General features: G+C 35.2%; 1 protein-coding gene across 7 annotated transcripts in view; it reads right to left on the reverse strand.

Moving 5' to 3' along the window:
- Positions 1-18,131, reverse strand: part of HDAC9 (histone deacetylase 9) — a 917,296-nt gene that overhangs the window by 106,988 nt on the left and 792,177 nt on the right. For all 7 annotated transcript variants that reach the window (XM_054559003.2, XM_054559009.2, XM_054559005.2 and 4 more), the window contains one exon: positions 13,531-13,649. In XM_054559003.2, coding sequence (XP_054414978.1) covers positions 13,531-13,649 — 119 coding nt within the window. The remainder of the gene's footprint in view (positions 1-13,530; positions 13,650-18,131) is intronic.

The raw sequence follows: 18,131 nt of genomic DNA on the forward strand, positions 1-18,131 counted from the left end.
AATCACTAGCCCAGTGGTTCTCAAAGTGTGGTCCCTAGAACAGGAGTATCAGCATCACCTGAGAGCTTGTTGGAAATGCCAATTGCAGTCACCTCTCCAGACCTACTAAGTCAGAAATTCTGGAAGTGGAACCCAGCATGCCTAACAGGCCCTCCAGGTGATACTGATGCTTGCTAATTTGGAAACCACTGTAGTAGTCCATAGTGAATCTCCAGCCCATGACAGTAGTATGAGGAGAATTTCCTATAGAAGGAAGCTGCACATCCATTCCCCATGATTTCCTTGAATACTTCATCAGCCACACACATATTAATAGCTGATTCTTGGTCACATGCTATTCCATACACTTAACACTGCTGGCACCAGGCCATGACATTACTTAACAAAGGATTTGACTAACTGATTCTTTTCTGTATTGATTCGATTTGCAAGATGAATCATAAACCAATTATTTTACTTATAGCAATCATCATAATAAAGGGTCAAAATCTATGGTTATGGAGATGTCAGGCCAAGGAAGAACCATTTTTTGTCTGAGCTCAAAGCAAACTCATAGTAAGAGAATCAACTATTATTTAAAATTTGTCCCTGGCAATATTTTTTGTTCATTTTGTTATTTTAATTTTTGCTTCTTTGGGATTCTATCCAGTCACTGGAAGTCTGTAAAGAAAATATAAAATAGAAATCTAAGCTATTAGATTAGGATGGCCATTGGCTTGGATTTTACAAATATCTCAAAGAATAAAATATTATTTTCCATTGAATCTAAGATGCCATCAATTGTGGCACAAAAAAAATGTAACCATAATTTTATATACCACTGTGAAAATTAAAAAAAACAGCCCCAATCTCATGATGAAATAGCATCAAGTGTGAGACATTCCAATTTCAGATATGTCAAAATATGAAAAAGTATATCTTAGTATTAATGGAATACAGTACACATTAGTTGCAGTTGGCATCTTCCTCTGAGGCAAACTCTGCTTACATATTTTCTTTTCATAAGCAAAGTTCATCTGGCCCGTTATGGTACAGTTATAGTAACTTTGTTCTTCAAAGTTAAGCAGTAGTTATCCTAGCCTAAGGATTGTTTCATGGCATCAGTAACTAAACACTGCAGGTGGAAAACATTCTTCTACAATTTGGTATCTGAGTTATCATGTGGTATGAGGAAATAGGCAACTGAACAAGAAAGTGAATGCAGAGTAATAGTGAACATGGAGCACTCATTCACTTGAATAAATTTTTTTGTTGTAATTTAAAAATAAAATCGTTCTCAAATTTGTGTTTTTATATCCTGACAGGTTTGCCTTCTTAATCAGCCATGTTGCTTTTTTATGTTAGCTGTTAAATATATATGAGTGAACTGTATTACATGCAATCATAAATGTCTTGCATATTCCTTTCCTCTGTCATTGCAGGAAGCCATGTACTTGCTTGAGAATATAACAAAGAGACATAGTGGTTTGCAGGAATTTTGAGTCAAAGAGTAAGTCCTTGACTCGTTCTTGTGAAAAATGCTCCATGAAAAATAGGAAACATGGTCTGTAAACTGCTAATATATTATAAAGCTTACTTTTTTGACCTGGAAAATTTTATTTAAATAAAAAAGTCACCGTTGGAAAAATTTTCTTTTCGAAAAATATTTTCACAATTCAGAGAAGCTTCTATAGTAATTAAAAAGTGTGTACATATTTATTTGAGATATTTTTAATAACCCATTAAACCTAGTGAAAATAAATGAAGGTGGAAGTCTAGAGACATGAGATCTGGTTGTGGTTTTGTTAGTCTTCATCTCTGTGACTTAAGGATAATTACTTAATTTTTCTGCTACTTTTAAAACTAGAAATTTAAATGGTTGTAAAATTTTGTAATGGTTTCAGAGGGATAAGAAAATCTTAAAAGATGATATTAATACAAAAAATACAGCCAAAAAACACATGAAAAAATGCTCACCATCACTGGTCATCAGAGAAATGCAAATCAAAACCACAATGAGATACCATCTCACACCAGTTAGAATGGCAATCATTAAAAAGTCAGGAAATAACAGGTGCTGGAGAGGATGTGGAGAAATAGGAACACTTTTACACTGTTGGTGGGACTGTAAACTAGTTCAACCCTTGTGGAAGTCAGTGTGGCAATTCCTCAGGGATCTAGAACTAGAAATACCATTTGACCCAGCCATCCCATTACTGGGTATATAACCATAGGACTATAAATCATGCTGCTATAAAGACACAAGCACACGTATGTTTATTGCGGCACTATTCACAATAGCAAAGACTTGGAACCAACCCAAATGTCCAACGATGATAGACTGGATTAAGAAAATGTGGCACATATACACCATGGAATACTACGCAGCCATAAAAAATGATGAGTTCATGTCCTTTGTAGGGACACGGATGAAATTGGAAATCATCATTCTCAGTAAACTATTGCAAGAACAAAAAACCAAACACCGCATATTCTCGCTCATAGGTGGGACTTGAACAATGAGAACACACGGACACAGGAAGGAGAGCATCACACTCTGGGGACTGTTGTGGGGTGGGGGGAGGGGGGAGGGATAGCTTTAGGAGATATACCTAATGCTAAATGACAAGTTAATGGGTGCAGCACACCAGCATGGCACATGTATACATATGTAACTAACCTGCACATTGTGCACATGTACCCTAAAACTTAAAGTATAATAATAATAAAAAAAAATACAAAAAGGTACTATGTATATATTATCTCATTTAATCATAAAAACAAAATAAGATAGTGCAGAGAAGCATTGAGGCATAGTGCCTAGTGTATAGAAAACATTCAACATCACTGGCAGGTATTATAATTCTATCATCAATAATAACAACACAGCCAGGATGAAATTAATGTTCCCTTTTCAGTCAAGAATATCTGATGGCCCAGGCCAGAATTATGATGTTTTCTGCTGGACGACCAGGTTATGCTTTCACACTTATGACCACATTGCCCCCCACAGTCCTTGATAACTTAAGCAGAATGTTTCGAGTAGAAAGTCATCTTTTCTATTTAAATTGTAATTCCCAAAGCACTGCTTGAAAACACCTCAAAATGATATTTTACATATCTACCACATGACTTTTGACCTGCTTTTCCCCTAAAGTTTGGATTAAACTTGAAGAATATCAGTATACAGAACCACCCTTTCTGATAATTTTAACTGGAACCTAAGAGGTGTGATATACAGAGTATAAAACAGTAAAGAGAGGAGGACACATTTGTTGTGTGGGTGTTTGCATGTGTATTGAGAAACAGGGATACGGACTGAAGTTTGAGTTATAGGTAAGGAAGGTCAAAGACATTCTTTCCTTATTTTCCTGCCTCCCTTCATATTTTCACGTGCTACATACTAAAAAAGAAACAGAAGCCCCAACTGACTAAAAACATCAGCCTAAGGTAACTTTAACACACACGCAGAGGGAGACTTGTAAAAGGATGTTCACTTCAACATTGTTTATAATAGTAACTATAGCCATAGATCTTTTCTCCTATGTTTTCTTCTATTAATGTTACATTTCAGGTCTTACACATAAATCTTTGCTCCATTTTGAGTTGATTTTTTTTACATGGTAGAAGACGAGGGTCTAATTTCATTCCTCTGCATTTGGATATCTAGTTTTCCCAGCACCAATTATCAAAGACTGTCTTTTCCTCATGGAGTGTTCTTGCCATCTTTGTCAAAAATCAATTGACCATGGTGTGTGGATTTATTTCTGGGTCCTCTATTCTGTTCCATTGGTCTATGTGTCTGTTTTTATGCCGTTGTCATGCTTTTATGATTACTACAGTTTCGTAGTAGCTGTTAACATTGGAAAGCATGGTACCTCCAGCTTTGTGCTTTTTGATCAAGATTGCTTAGGCTATTCAGGGTCTTTTGTGGTTCCACACAAATGTTTGGGTTGATTCTGCTATTTCTGTGAAAAATGTCATTGGGAATTTGACAGAGATTGAATTGAATCTGAAGATAGCTTTGGGCAGTATGTAAACTTTAACAATGTTCATTCTTCCAATTTATGAACAGGGGATAGCTCTCCATTTACTTATATCTTCTTCAACATTTTTCATCAACATTTTATAGTTTTCAGTTTGGAGATCTTTCACCTCCTTGGTTAAATGTATTCCTAAGGTTTTTGCATTTTTTCCCTTTTGTAGCTATTGTACATGGGATTATTTTCTTAATCATTTTTCATATAGGTCATTGTTAGTATACAGAAATGCTATTGATTTTTGTATGTTAATATTATATTCTGCAAGTTTACTGTATTTAGTTATTGGTTTTACCAGTTTTTTTTTTTTTTTTTGCTGGAACCTTTTGGATTTTCAATATATAAAATCATGTCATTTGGAAACAGAGACGGTTTAACTTCTCCCTTTCCAGTTTGGATGCCCTTCATTTCTTTTTCTTGTCTAATTTCTCTGGATAGAACTTCTGTTAGTATGTTGAATAGAAGTGGCGAGAATGAGCATCCTTATCTTGTTCCTGACCTTAGGAAAAAACCTTTTATTTTTTCACCATTGAGTATGATGTATTTATAGCCTTACCATATATGGCTTTTATTTTGTTGAGGTACATTCCTTCCATATCTAATTTGCTGGGAGTTTTTATTATAAAAGGACATTGAATTTGTCAAATGCCTTTTCTGCATCTATTGAAGTGATCATATAGTTTTTGTCCTTCATACTGTTAATCAGGTATAACACATTTGTGGATTTGCCTATGTTGAATCATCTTTGCATCCCATAGATAAATCCCACTTGATCATGGTGAATGACCCCTTTAATGTGTTTTTGAATTGGGTTTGGTAGTATTTTGTTGAGAAGTTTTTTTCTGACTCTCAAGTGTGTTTCAGATAGTCAACTGTCAGTTAACTAAAATTGTAGTCAATTGCTAAAAAAGCATCACTGGACTATTTATTCTGCATTGGCATATTCATAATGTTAAGAGCAGAACATACCTCAACATATCATAACAAAATGCACAGTTTTTAGGCAAGCAATGACTGAGGTATCCTCATCACAAAATAATAATGCTTTATTTTCTTTTAAAAACATTACCACTTTTTCAATTGTCTCCGGATTTATTATAAAGTAGGAATACAAACAGATATAGAAATGTGAAATGCAGGCACTTATTTTGCTAAACTGACTTTTAATTAAATGGACAATACACTTACTATTTACCTAAAATCCTGCATTGCTTCCAAAGATGTCTGCCCAACCTCCTTCCATTTTCTTCAAATAGGAGTCTAAAACACCTTCAAAAAAGCTGCAGAATTTGTGTTGTATATTTTGTGCTCAAATATATCATCTAAACACCCAGACTTTCACTGAATATTTAGAATTGTTGAAATGATATGAACAATAAAATTCGAAACTATTAATTCACAACCTAATCATTTATTACATAGATTGTAGGTAAAATTATTATCTCCCTTCCCCACCCACTTTTTTTTTTTGGCTGATTAGGAAACTAACTTGATTACAAAATTAGTGAGAAACATATTTGAGATCTGAACATATATTTTCCGATACCAAAATTAGCTATTGTTTACTTTTCTTTAATTCTTACTGTTTATTTCAAGTTTAATAATTAAAGGACTCTATCAACTCCCACTGTCCTGGTTTTCTGAGCAGAGATTAAATGAGTTTCTCACCAATTAGATTCAAGCAGGTATTAACAGCTGGGTCTCTGCACTTCTGCCCAAGGCCCACTGTTACAAGGAAACCATGACTTCCCTGAATACAATTCCTATTAAAGGGAAATATTAAACAAGTGTCCATTGTCAGAAGCAGTTTCCAGAAAAACAAGGTTTTTGTTAATTAAAATATTATAGAACACAGGAATATGTGATTCAAAACTCAGACCGAAATGGCAGTGATGGGGAAGATAGCAATGGCAAAAAAGAAAAAAAATTATGAACTCCTATTTCAAGAAACATCGAATATAGTGGAAGAAATCATCTGACTTACTTAAAAAAAATCATGGATTCTTTTTAGCCTTACTCATTTTTAAAAATGCTATTTAGACTATGTTCCAGGCACTGGGCCAGTTTTTGAAACACGGCACAGAAACAGATGAAAGAGGTTAATCTGATGGTAGCTGGATAAGACAATACTTTGAAGAATCAATGCTGCATAGTATTCCCCTGTGTTCACCCTAATCTAAAAGAATTGAAGCCCTTCAAGTTTAAGGTTGACCCTTCATGAAGAGGTACCTGGTGGGTAGGTGACTTCTAGACACTCCTTTTCTCCATACCTGTTTGTTGTGGCCCAAAATGCCGTTATGAGAAGACAAGGCATTGAGTCCCTGATTACAGATAAGGAATAAAAAGTACAACTGCTAAACAGAACTACTACGTTCTGAATAGTTACAGAAGTATTACAACCATAACATTAGCTGAAATACATTTACATTTAAAGACCATAATCAGGTAATTAGTGAAGCATTTAAGTAAATATGATTAGGTTCTTTATAGATTTTGATAATGTGGAAAAAATTAGACACTTAGGAGAGCCACGGACGTTTTAAGATAGGTATAGAGTCATTAGTAAAAAAGAACAAGAAAAGAAGCAGTCAACTTCACCAAAACACACTTAGTTCTGGCTCAATCTATATTCAACTCTGTGGACACAAGAAATGGATAAGTGGAGGGTATTTGAGCTACATAACCATATATGACCTTCTATTGAGTATCTGCACCTTGATAAAGAATAAATATCCATTGAGAAGAGAGGACCTTAGAATCCAAACAGATTGTAATCAAGGCTATCTAAAAAAGTTTATATGTCTCATAGATGAGGAAACTAATTTATCTTATCATCCGTAATAACTGGAGTTAAAACCGAAGTGCTTATTCAGAATTCGTAGTTAGATAAAACTTCATGAGGCACCTGGGATAAAGCATGTACATGCATTGCTAGCAGACGATGTAGACAACATGGCCTTGTGTATTTATCAGTTTGTTTTTGGCATTTGTTTATTGGATTAGCACTCAAGTTTTTAGTCTTACTTTTGGATCATTGACTGACTAATCAAGGAATCTTTGTACTTCCCTAAGAATAACTCACTGTTAAGTCTAAATTCATTTATACAGGTATCATCCCCCAAATTACGCTTTCTCATTGTTAAACAGGCACCCGGTGGGGAAAAGAGAATCAGAAGATACTAAAAAGAAGTACAATTTTCTATTAAAAAAAGATGGTAATTCAAGACTCTAAGCTTTGTTATTTGATTTTCCCCCTGGCAACTATTAACTATTCTTTTTTAAATCACTTAAAATTTTTTTCTAACTTTTACATTTGGGGGTACATGTGAAGGTGTGTTACATAGGTAAATTCATGTCACAGGTTTTTATTGTACACATTATTTCATCACTTAGGAATTAAGCCCAATAGTTATCTTTTAAGCTCCTCTTCCTCCTTCTACCCTCCTCCCTCAAGGAGACCCCAGTATCTGTTATTTCCTTCTTTGTGTTCAGAAGTTCATCATTTAGCTCCCAGTTGAAAGTGAGAACACACAGTATTCGGTTTTACATTCCAGCATTAGTTTGCTGAGGATAAAAGCCTCCAGCTCCATCCGTAATTCCACAAAAGACATGAGCTTGTTCTTTTTTATGGCTGCATAGTATGGTGTATATGTACCACATTTTCTTTGTCCAGTCAAACATTGATGGGCACATAAGTTGATTCCATGTCATGTTATTGTGAATAGTGCTGCAGTGAACATTTGTGAGCATGTGTCTTTATGGCGAAATGATTTATATTCCTCTGGGTATATGCCCAGTAATGGGCATATACCATTTGCTGGGTCAAATGGTAGTTGTACTTTTAGCTCTTTGAGGAATTGCCACACTGCTTTCCACAATGGCTGAACTAATTTACACTCCAACCAACAGTGTCTAAGTGTTCCTTTTTCTCTGCAACCTTGCCAGCACCTGTTATTTTTTGACTTTTTCATAATAGCCATTCTGACCTGTGTGAGATGGTATCTCATTGTGGCTTTGATTGCATTTCTCTAATGATCAGTGATATTGAGCCTTTTTTCATATGCTTGTTGGCTGTGTTGGCTGCATGTATGTCTTCTTTTGAAAAATGTCTGTTCATGTCCTTTCTCCACTTCTTAATGGGGTTGTTTTTCTCTTGCAAATTTGTTTAAATTCCTTATAGATGCTGGATATTAGACCTTTGTCAGATGCATAGTTTGCAAAAATTTTCTCCCATGCTGTAGGCTGTCTGTTAACTCTGTTGATAGTTTCTTTTGCTGTGCAGAGGCTATTTAGCTTAATAAGATCTCACTTGTCAATTTTTGCTTTTGTTGGAATTGCTTTTGTGTCTTTGTCATAAAATCTTTACCAATACCTATGTCCAGGATGGTATTGCCTAGGATGTCTTCTAGGGTTTTTATAGTTTTGGGTTTTATGTTTAAGTCTTTAATCTATCTCGAGTTGATTTTTGTGTATGGTGTAAGGAAGGGGTCCAGCTTCAGTCTTCTGCATATGGCTAGCGAGTTATCTCAGTAGCATTTATTAAATAGGGAGTCTTCTCCCCATTGCTTGTTTTTGGCAGTTTTGTCAAAGATCAGTTAGTCATAGGTGTGTGGACTTATTTCTGGGTTCTCTATTCTGTTCCATTAGTACCAGTACCATGCTGTTTTGGCTACTGTAGCCCTGAAGTATAGTTTGAAGTCGGGTAACATGATGCCTCCAGCTATGCTCTTTTTGCTTAGGATTGCCTTGACTATTTGGGCTCTTTTTTTGGTTCCATATGGATTTTAAAATAGTTTTCTTCTAGTTCTGTGAAGAATGTCATTGGTAGTTTGATAGAAATAGCATTGAATCTGTAAATTGCTTTGGGCAGTACGGCCATTTTAATTATATTGATTCTTCCTGTCTATGACCATGGGATGATTTTCCATTTGTTTATGTTTCCTCTGATTTCTTTGAGCAGAGTTTTGTAATCCTCATTGTAGAGATGTTTCACCTCCCTGATTAGTTGTATTCCTAGGTGTTTTATTCTTTCTGTGACAGTTGTGAATGGGATCGCCTTTCTAATTTGGCTCTAGGCTTAACTGTTTTTGGTGTGTAGGAATGCTACTGACTTTTGTGCATTAATTTTGCATCTTGAAACTTTGATGAAGTTGTTTATCAGCCGAAGGAGCTTTTGGGCCAAGAATGTGGGGTTTTCTAACTATAGAATCATGTTGTCTGCAAACAGGGAGTTTGACTTCCTCTCTTCCTATTTGGATGCCCTTTATTTCCTTCTCTTGCCTGATTGCTCTGGCTAGGACTTCTAAACTATGTTGAATAGGAGTGGTAGAGAGAAGGCATCTTTGTCTTATGCCGGCTTTTAAGGGAAATGCTTCCAACTTTTGCCCATTCAGTATAATGTTGGCTGTGGGTTTGGCATAGATGGGTCTTATTATTTTGAGATATGTTTCTTCAATACCTAGTTTATTGAGAGTTTTTATCAAGAAGGGGTGTTGAATTTTATCGAAAGCCTTTTCTATGTCTATTGAGATACTCATGTGTTTTTTGTCTTTAGCTCTGTTTATGTGATGAATCACATTTAGTGATTTACTTGTCAAAATAACCCTTGTATATTTGCTGAGAGAAATGGTTTCTGTCTCAAGGACTATCAAATGTTTATTAAACGAATGTATTTCACATGTTTATAAAAGGAACATACTTTTTATCAGATATGGCTATCATCTCACAATGATTTTGCATAATTCCAAAGGAAAAACATATTCTTGTTCACATGACAAAAGCAATTTGAACATAGGAATTCACTGCCTGACACCAACAAAAGTAGTGAACGCATGTATGTGTTGAGGGAAGAAAAAATATATGTTGTGGCAAAATGAATTTAAACCAAAGAACCTTTTTTTTAAAAAAAAAAATGTTAACAACACTATAAGGCCAGGGGGTGGTAGTATATGTTCAATTAATTTTATTGTTTGAATATAGCACTTAGTTGTCATGGCAACCTGATTAAGCTGTAACCTGAAGACAATCATATCTGAATCAGCATATTTAGAAAGATAAACTGATAACTTCAAGGTAAAGTTTGATGCTGGGTTTAGGGCAGGTTAAAAAGCTATTTAGTCATTTCGGGTTGGGATTTAGCCTTGGTCCTTAAAGAGCAACACCGATACTAAGTAAGTAATTCAGATTGTTTATTAAAACTTCAGCAGAAACCAATTCCAAAAGTTTTGTAGTTTCATAACAGAAAGCACTTAATATATAAAGAAAGGAGAGGAAAAAAGAGGAAGAAAGAAAAACATCACTAGTGAAAGGAATTACCTTTAATTTTAAATCACCTCTATATTTGGGCTGAGATATTGGTGATTACACCAATCTTTTATTATTATTTTTCAATCAGGTAACTAATGTTTAAAAACAAACAAAAATCCTAGTTATTTTGACTTCATTTCTCTTTTCCTTTCAGAGATAGCAAACAAAACTATTTTAAAAGATTGATTCAATGTGCTAAGAAAATATAATTTTAGCATCTCTGACATGGATAGCATCCTCAAAACCACTCTCTATAATTACCAAATATTCTACTTGGAGCAGGAATGAGTTTTTCTAGAATTGGAAAACACCGGGAGAAGAACTTGGTTGTGTATCTTGTTCCTACTTTTTACTTTAGAATCTAGCCCATTTCTAACTTTGTTTTGGGATCACCCTACTCCCACGATAAAGGATGACTTTCCTGAACAAGATAGTGAAAGTCCAGTGTTAATTGCCCATACAGAACTTTTGGACCAAAGCAATATGAATGCATCTGCCAGGTGGTTAGAAAGCAAACAAAGATACCAGGTGGGGAGTCTTTCAGGGAACAACTATTGAGCTATCTAGTAATCCCAGCTTCTACCCACTTGTTGTGGCAGCATCTCTAGAAAGTATAGCTGACAAACTCAGGCTTCCATGAAATAATATATACAGTTGCCCAGATGTGAGGCTTTGTTGTTTTTCCCTTAAGTATCACAAAACTAGCCAATGTCTGTCATAGACTATGTTTGGGGGATTAAGGGTCATGGGCACTAATATGTTCTCTGTAGTGTGCATCGAAATTCTCTATTCTCAACTGGATGTGGTGGCTCATGCCTGTAATCCCAGCACTTTGGGAGGCCAATGCAGGTGCATCACCTGAGGTCAGGAGTTCGAGACCAGCCTGACCAACATGATGAAACCCTGTCTCTACTAAAAATACAAAATTAGATGGGCGTGGTGGCACACGCCTGTAATCCCAGCTACTAGGGAGGCTGAGGCAGGGGAACTGCTTGAACCCGGGAGGCAGAGGTTACAGTGAGCCGAGATCATCCCATTGTGCTCCAGCCTGGGTAACAAGAGTGAAATTCTGTCTCAAAAAAAAAAAAAAATCTATTGTCATGCATTTTATGAAACATTTTCTTTTTAATGGAAAAAATACAGAAATTGCCTCATGCAATTTCACCTAACTACTGATTCAGGATAAGAACTTTGATTTTAACCCCAGTTATTTCAGATTTTAAAATAAATTAGTTTCCTCATCTATAAGATATGTGAAGAGTTTCAACTACAATCTGTTTAGATTCTAAAGACTTCTCATTGTATATATTTTTCCTTATTAAACTGCAAATACGCAAAAGGTCAAGTATTATATCACTTAAAATATGTCTGCTTGCTTTTCCTGGGAAATAGGCATCTAGCAGAGAACATATGGTTCTTGAGTAGGAAAGACACCCAAGGGGTATGGAGGGACTGGGAACGAGGGGAGGGGAGTTGGAGGCATTCTAGACAAACTGATTCTGAGATGGAACACAATGAAGAGCTTCCTCTCCAATGAATAGATATATGTAAAGGGGTAAAAAATATATTGAAGACGCTATTATACTCTACTAAACCTAGAAGTGGTAGAACCCACGTCTCCTATACCTAATGACCAAAAGAAACCATGTGACTATTCTCAAGGTAACATTTGAGATTTGAACTTGAGTTGGCCAAGAATGAAGACACAAGGGAACAAAACGATCAATCCCTTTAACTAGTTCTGACAAATAGTCTTGTTACAACCTTTCCCTGTGGCAAGGAGAAAGACCTAAACATAGACACTCCTCTCTTCTGAGTGAGATTCTTGGACATAATGGCAAGGAACAACTTTTCGAGAGTTCCTTCTTTCTTCGCTAGGTATTTTGTATTTTTTTGGGTTTATCTCAACTTGATGTACCAACTCTCTTTTTCTTTGTTTATTTAGACAACTATTTACCAGTTCTGACTCACAAGTGAGGTTTATCTGTGATGGAAGGACTGACTTCCATTGAGTGGAGTTCCATGGATAATAATAATAATTTTAAAAAAAGGCCATACAGACATTTAATCTGAGCAAACACCTCTCTATTCAATTTTACCAAAATCATGAATTATTTTGCTTTGTTTGTCTTTGTAGAGTTTCCTGTTTTAATATGTTTTTAATAGACAACAAGGCACAAAGAATCCTGGGTAAATAATACATGTTAAAAATAGTTACTACCTAACAATGTTACTGGAATAATTAGAGTGCAGAAAACTCTTTCACATGAGAAGCCAACTAAAAACAAAGGTTGGCATGATGCTATTTCTTTGATTCTTTTTAAATTAATACAGCACATTTGCTCCAAACTCATCTCTCCCACTTAAAAGTATTTGGGTTTTTTGTTATTGTCTGCTTTGCAACTCTCCCTAAAATACACCATTGTGGGCCCTACTCTTTGTGTAATTTTACTTTTTTCTTCTATTTTTAAATAGATACCGCTGGTGCCAATGTACATTTATATGTGAGCTATATATATATATATATATATACCTTTTTTTCCCACTCAGAGAGCAAGGGAATTATTTTTAAAGAAATCCTCTTTCTAGCCAGATTCCACTAGGTTGTGTTATTCAAATGCACTGTAACATAAAATTTATTTCTTCATGTGGTGTCCAGTTGCTAAGGAACACAGCCAAAAAGTCCAACTTTGCAACAGAACAGAAGACTAATAGAGATTATGAGGGTTGCCCATAGACACATACAGAGGCTCTCAGCAAGGGGAATCACACTTTTGTTTTCAAACCTGGAAGTGCATAATATTATTAAGAAATAGCTGTTTTTATCCCATGTACAATGGAACTTCCATTCTCCTTGGAAAAGCACAGTAGCTTTTCTAGACTCATGACCTCTCAAGTCATGCAGCATATTTTAAACAGAAGCCCTATCACTTCTGCCTTTAAATGTAAAACAGGTCTCCTGAAAAGCGTACAATTTCTGAAATGTGCTGTCACGTCCACCAAACGAAACACTTTAACTTTGTTTTTCTTAAAGGCAAATTTCTACAGAAACATGAATCCGACAGAGCAATAAACACCATCTGAATCATTTTCAAATGTCTCACCCAAGTTTACCGGACACATGTAAAAGGTGGTGTCTATCATAAAGACCTAAAAGATGGTATGATATCAGAGCCTTCCATAAAGTCCTGAAAGAGGTACTTACATTTTGCCGTCACTTTGTACCCTCCTAGAGGAGGGGTGTGGCCTTCCAATGCATCAAATCCAGCAGATACTAAGACCATGTCTGGATCAAACTCTTTGGCCACAGGCTTCACGATGGTCCTGCACAGTAAAAATGCAACCGGTCACACGTGGGATGGGTGAATACGTTTAAAAATCGTTCAGTGAAAATGACTTGGCACAACAATAGGAACCTCCCAAGAATAAAGAAAAGGGGAATAAAAACATTATTTGAATGGGACAAAAATGTATCATTTCCTTAATAATGAATCGCTGTTATTTTAGCATCCCAATTCAGTCTTTTTTTTGTTCATCTTTTTTCCTCCAAATGGAAAAAAAAAAAAAACTGCTTTGCAGGTACATTCTAAAGCCCATCATATTACACATACGTCTGTGGCTGTTTTATCCCACTGCCTATAAAAAACTGCTTCTTCCAAGGGAGTGACTAATGTTTTACAGAGGAAAGTCAAAGCTTTAGTGAAAACCCGGCTTGCTCCAGTTAGTGAGAACTTGGTGTAAATTTGAACTATAAATTTCTTTTGGGAAAAGTTTGCTTTCCCAACTTGAAAAAAAAAAACATTTTTAAATATTTATCATGGTAGGGGGTGACTCTTGCAAAGGAGAAACACAAAGTTCCCTTAATAGAATCCAGACTACAATGTTAAGTGAGTCCAAAGTCAGACACACCAGGAATGCGGCAGCCTCATCCATGACAGCAACCCCTGCTGGCCCCAGTCAAACACTTCAACACTTCCCTTCTCAACTTCAGGGCTCCCAAACCCCTTTCTCATCATTGCTAGCTTTGAGAACGAATGACTAATGGATGCAACTGGGCTTTATAAAATTTTTAACATAGGCTTGAAGACCAGTATGCCATCATAAAAATTCAAATTTCAAAAACTATTTACTGAAATGGGGAAACTGCACGCTATAATGAATTTAAAAAGCAGTACAATTACTCTTGTGTGTTTGTGAGAGATAACTAAAACAAATATTAAAATAGTTATCCTTCAATAATGACATAATTACTTTAATTTTTATGTTTGTAAGTTTTCCAGACTTTCTACAATGATTACATATTAATTTTATATTTAAAAAATGTTATTGCATATCATAAACAAGAAGTTGTTGCAGTTATACAATAAAAATATTTAGTTGAAACTTACCTAGAAATGTAAATGATTGAAATATTTTTCCTAATGAATCCACTACTGTCATAAAAATTCTATCCTTCAAGTTCATAAGTATACATGTAAGTAACTTCCACAGTAGTCCTTCCAACAACTGGTAAACCACATAAATCTGAATTGGCTCATCAGTAAAACTAAGTGAAAACCTAATTTTATTTACTATACACAATTGTATTATGTTTTTTCTTCAATAAAAATTAAAAATTTCGAATACAGCTACATTATCAGGAGCTATACTAGATTCTTCCCCATCCCAGTAATTACAAACCTTTCATTATGGTTGTCATTAAGTGTCACATATAATAAATTCACTATTTTTCATGAGTGAAATAGTATTGTGGTGTATGTTGGGATATTAGAGATTGGAACAAGTTTTTTCAAAGAATTAAGAGTGCTTTACCAAGATACTCAATTTAATTTTATTAATCCTATGTACTCCCTTAGAGAATGGATGCTTCTACAAAATTCAGTAAGTAGATGATTGAACCAGATTGTCTATGCAATCATAAGCATCATAGCAATCAATTTTCCATCTCTTTTCCCTCTATCAGAAGGTCATCCTTCCCTCATTTTCCCCCCAGTATTTACCCATCCTTCAAGGCACAACTCACATACTATCTTTTCCATAAAGGCTTCTCTCTAAGAGACCCATGGATATTAAATATAGGTACATATTTTTGAAGTACAAAAAGACAGGAGAGGAGACAAGATTGCCCACGTAATTTTAGAACATTGAAAACATAGAGATGATCTACAGAGTATAAGTGCCTGCAGAGAAGCCACAAAAAGCAAGTGAATTTTTCTCTCTCTTCTTGAAGAAACTAACTGAAAAAGCAGAAAATACCAACAGTCAGCTTATTTTTCCAATCTTCCTATCGTGAATCAGTGGTCAAAAAGCCCCATTCACCTTTACAGTGCCCTTTTCTTAAATATGATGAATGCAAGTATTTTGTTAATAAAGACATCTTACCCACTTACAGGGGAACTATAGCTCTCTATGCCACATATCTCTGAATATACGGGATCTACTGGTTTCTATCTGAAGCAAATTGCATATTTGCTATGTAGGTCACTTCTGAATTCACAAACACAATGTGTTTTCTAATTTCCTGTGGGTTTTCAAATTCCTTCACCTTATAGGCCTAATCCTATATACTTGAACTCATTCCAAAAAGTAAGAAAAAGATGGAAAATTTATAAAAAGGATACATCACCTGATAGAATCCTTTCACTTAAAAATATACATGCCTAGAATTATGTCTGGGTGGAAGCTGTTTGCTGAATCAATTTGTGAAGTATGATGAGAACAGAGGCATCATGCTGCAATGCATGCTGTGTGTTTTCCATTAAATTGAAGAACTACATAGCAACAGATGGTTATGGATGGTGACATTGGTAAGGTTCATTCATTCATTTCAGCAAGTATATATTGAGTGTCTACTATGTTGCAAACACCATCTTGGTCTAAAGATGTGCTCAATTTTGAACTGAATATTATTTATTTTCCTATTGTCAGCATTAAACTCTTGCTCTCCTCTCTGATAAATGAATGAAACTGAGACTCCATAGATCTCTTTATTTTGGCAATGACTTTATGAATGTCCATGGAAGTGTTCACTGTTCTATTTATGCCAGTCTAGATTAATTTGTATTCAAAAAGATCTATCGTGTCTGAAAGATTAAATAATGTATTTGAAGGTACGAAGTAGGAAAAACAATGTAATTTTTATTTAAAAAAATCTTTGAAAGCACTGATTTAAAATTTTATCTGAAGAATTGGGATTTCTGATTAAAGTTAGCAGACAAAGAATACATGTTTGCCTCTCATCTTTTCCAATATCCCACTGAAAAGAAAGTATAGGAAGATACATATGAACTCATGGTTCTTAATATATAACAGATGAATAATTTAGATGACTGTATCCATGGGTTAGTATATATTTCCTAAAAGCAATGGCACCCCAGTGACAAGGAGCAGAGTTAATACCCAGATCTTACTTTCTCATATCAATCTCCAATAAAAGGACCCAGAGATCCTTGGAGAAGTGGTTGATTCCAGCACTGCATTAGGGAAAATACTACATGACTCTGGAATATCTTGTGGTGACAGAAATCAACAAAATGCTTAAAAAGAGACATGGACATGTCAGTAGGACCTGTGAACCAATATGAAAGCACTTTCAATGGCCAAAGCTGAAACAATTTGAGGAGCAAAATAAACAATGATAGTATTGGATTATAATCCAAACAATCAAACACCAAGTCCATAGTGAATACATAATAATTGAACAGAAAGGAGAGAAAATAGCTCTTTCTTACAGAAAAATATCATCTAATAAATGTAGAAGAATTGAGGAAAATATATAATTACCATTGGAACAAGACAGAAATAATTGATGCAGGCAAGATTCAAGGATGGATACCAAAATTAGTGGAGCCAGGCATTGCAGCTCATGGCTATAATCCCAGCACTTTGAGAAGCCAAGGCAGGAGAATTGCTTGAGCTTAGGGGTTCCACCCAGGGTAACACAGAGAGACCCCATCTCTCCAAAAAAGATTAGCCACGCATGGTGTGTGCCTGTAATTCCAATGACTCGGGAGATTGAGACAGGAGGATTGTTTGAGCCTAGGAGTTTGAGACTGCAATGAGTTACAATCATGCCACTGCACTCCAGCCTAGGTGACGTAGCAAGACCCTGTCTCAAAAAATACTAATAACAATAATAATGATAATAAATAAGATTAGTGGACAAAAGTTTGCGGACAATCATTCATTTTACTTGCATAATCCCAAAGTATCTTCTGCAAGGTACTAAAAAGGAAAATAATAGAAATTTGAAATGAAGAAAACTTCAGACACTACCTGAATAAAGTTAACATCTCCTATGATTGGACATACCAGCATCAATACTCCCTGATATGATGCATTAAAGGCAAAGCAGTCCTATGGCATTTTTACTAAGAGCATATAACTTCAAATCTCATAATGAGGAAATATTAAACAAATTTAAATTGAGGAATATTTGACAAAATAAGTGACCAGTATTCTTCAAAAGTAATGGCCATAAAAAACAAGGGAAGATTAAGGACTTGCTACAGATTGGAGGAGATTGAGGAGGCATGACGTCTAAGGGCAATGCAGTATGCTGGAATGGATTCTGGGACAGAAACAGGACATCAGTGGAAAATTTGCAGTCCCAGATAAAATCTGTAGTTTAGATAAAAGCACTGTACACATATTACTTTCTTAATTTTTATAACTATACTATGATTATGTAAGTTTTTAATATTAGGGTACACTGCGTGTTGGCGTACAGGAACTCTGTCCTATTTTGACAGCTTTTTCTGTAATTTCAATATTATTTCAAAATAAAATGCTAACAAGTATCAGAAT

This window comes from Pongo abelii, chromosome 6 (assembly GCF_028885655.2).
Source record: "Pongo abelii isolate AG06213 chromosome 6, NHGRI_mPonAbe1-v2.0_pri, whole genome shotgun sequence".
In the NCBI taxonomy this organism is placed as follows: domain Eukaryota; kingdom Metazoa; phylum Chordata; class Mammalia; order Primates; family Hominidae; genus Pongo; species Pongo abelii.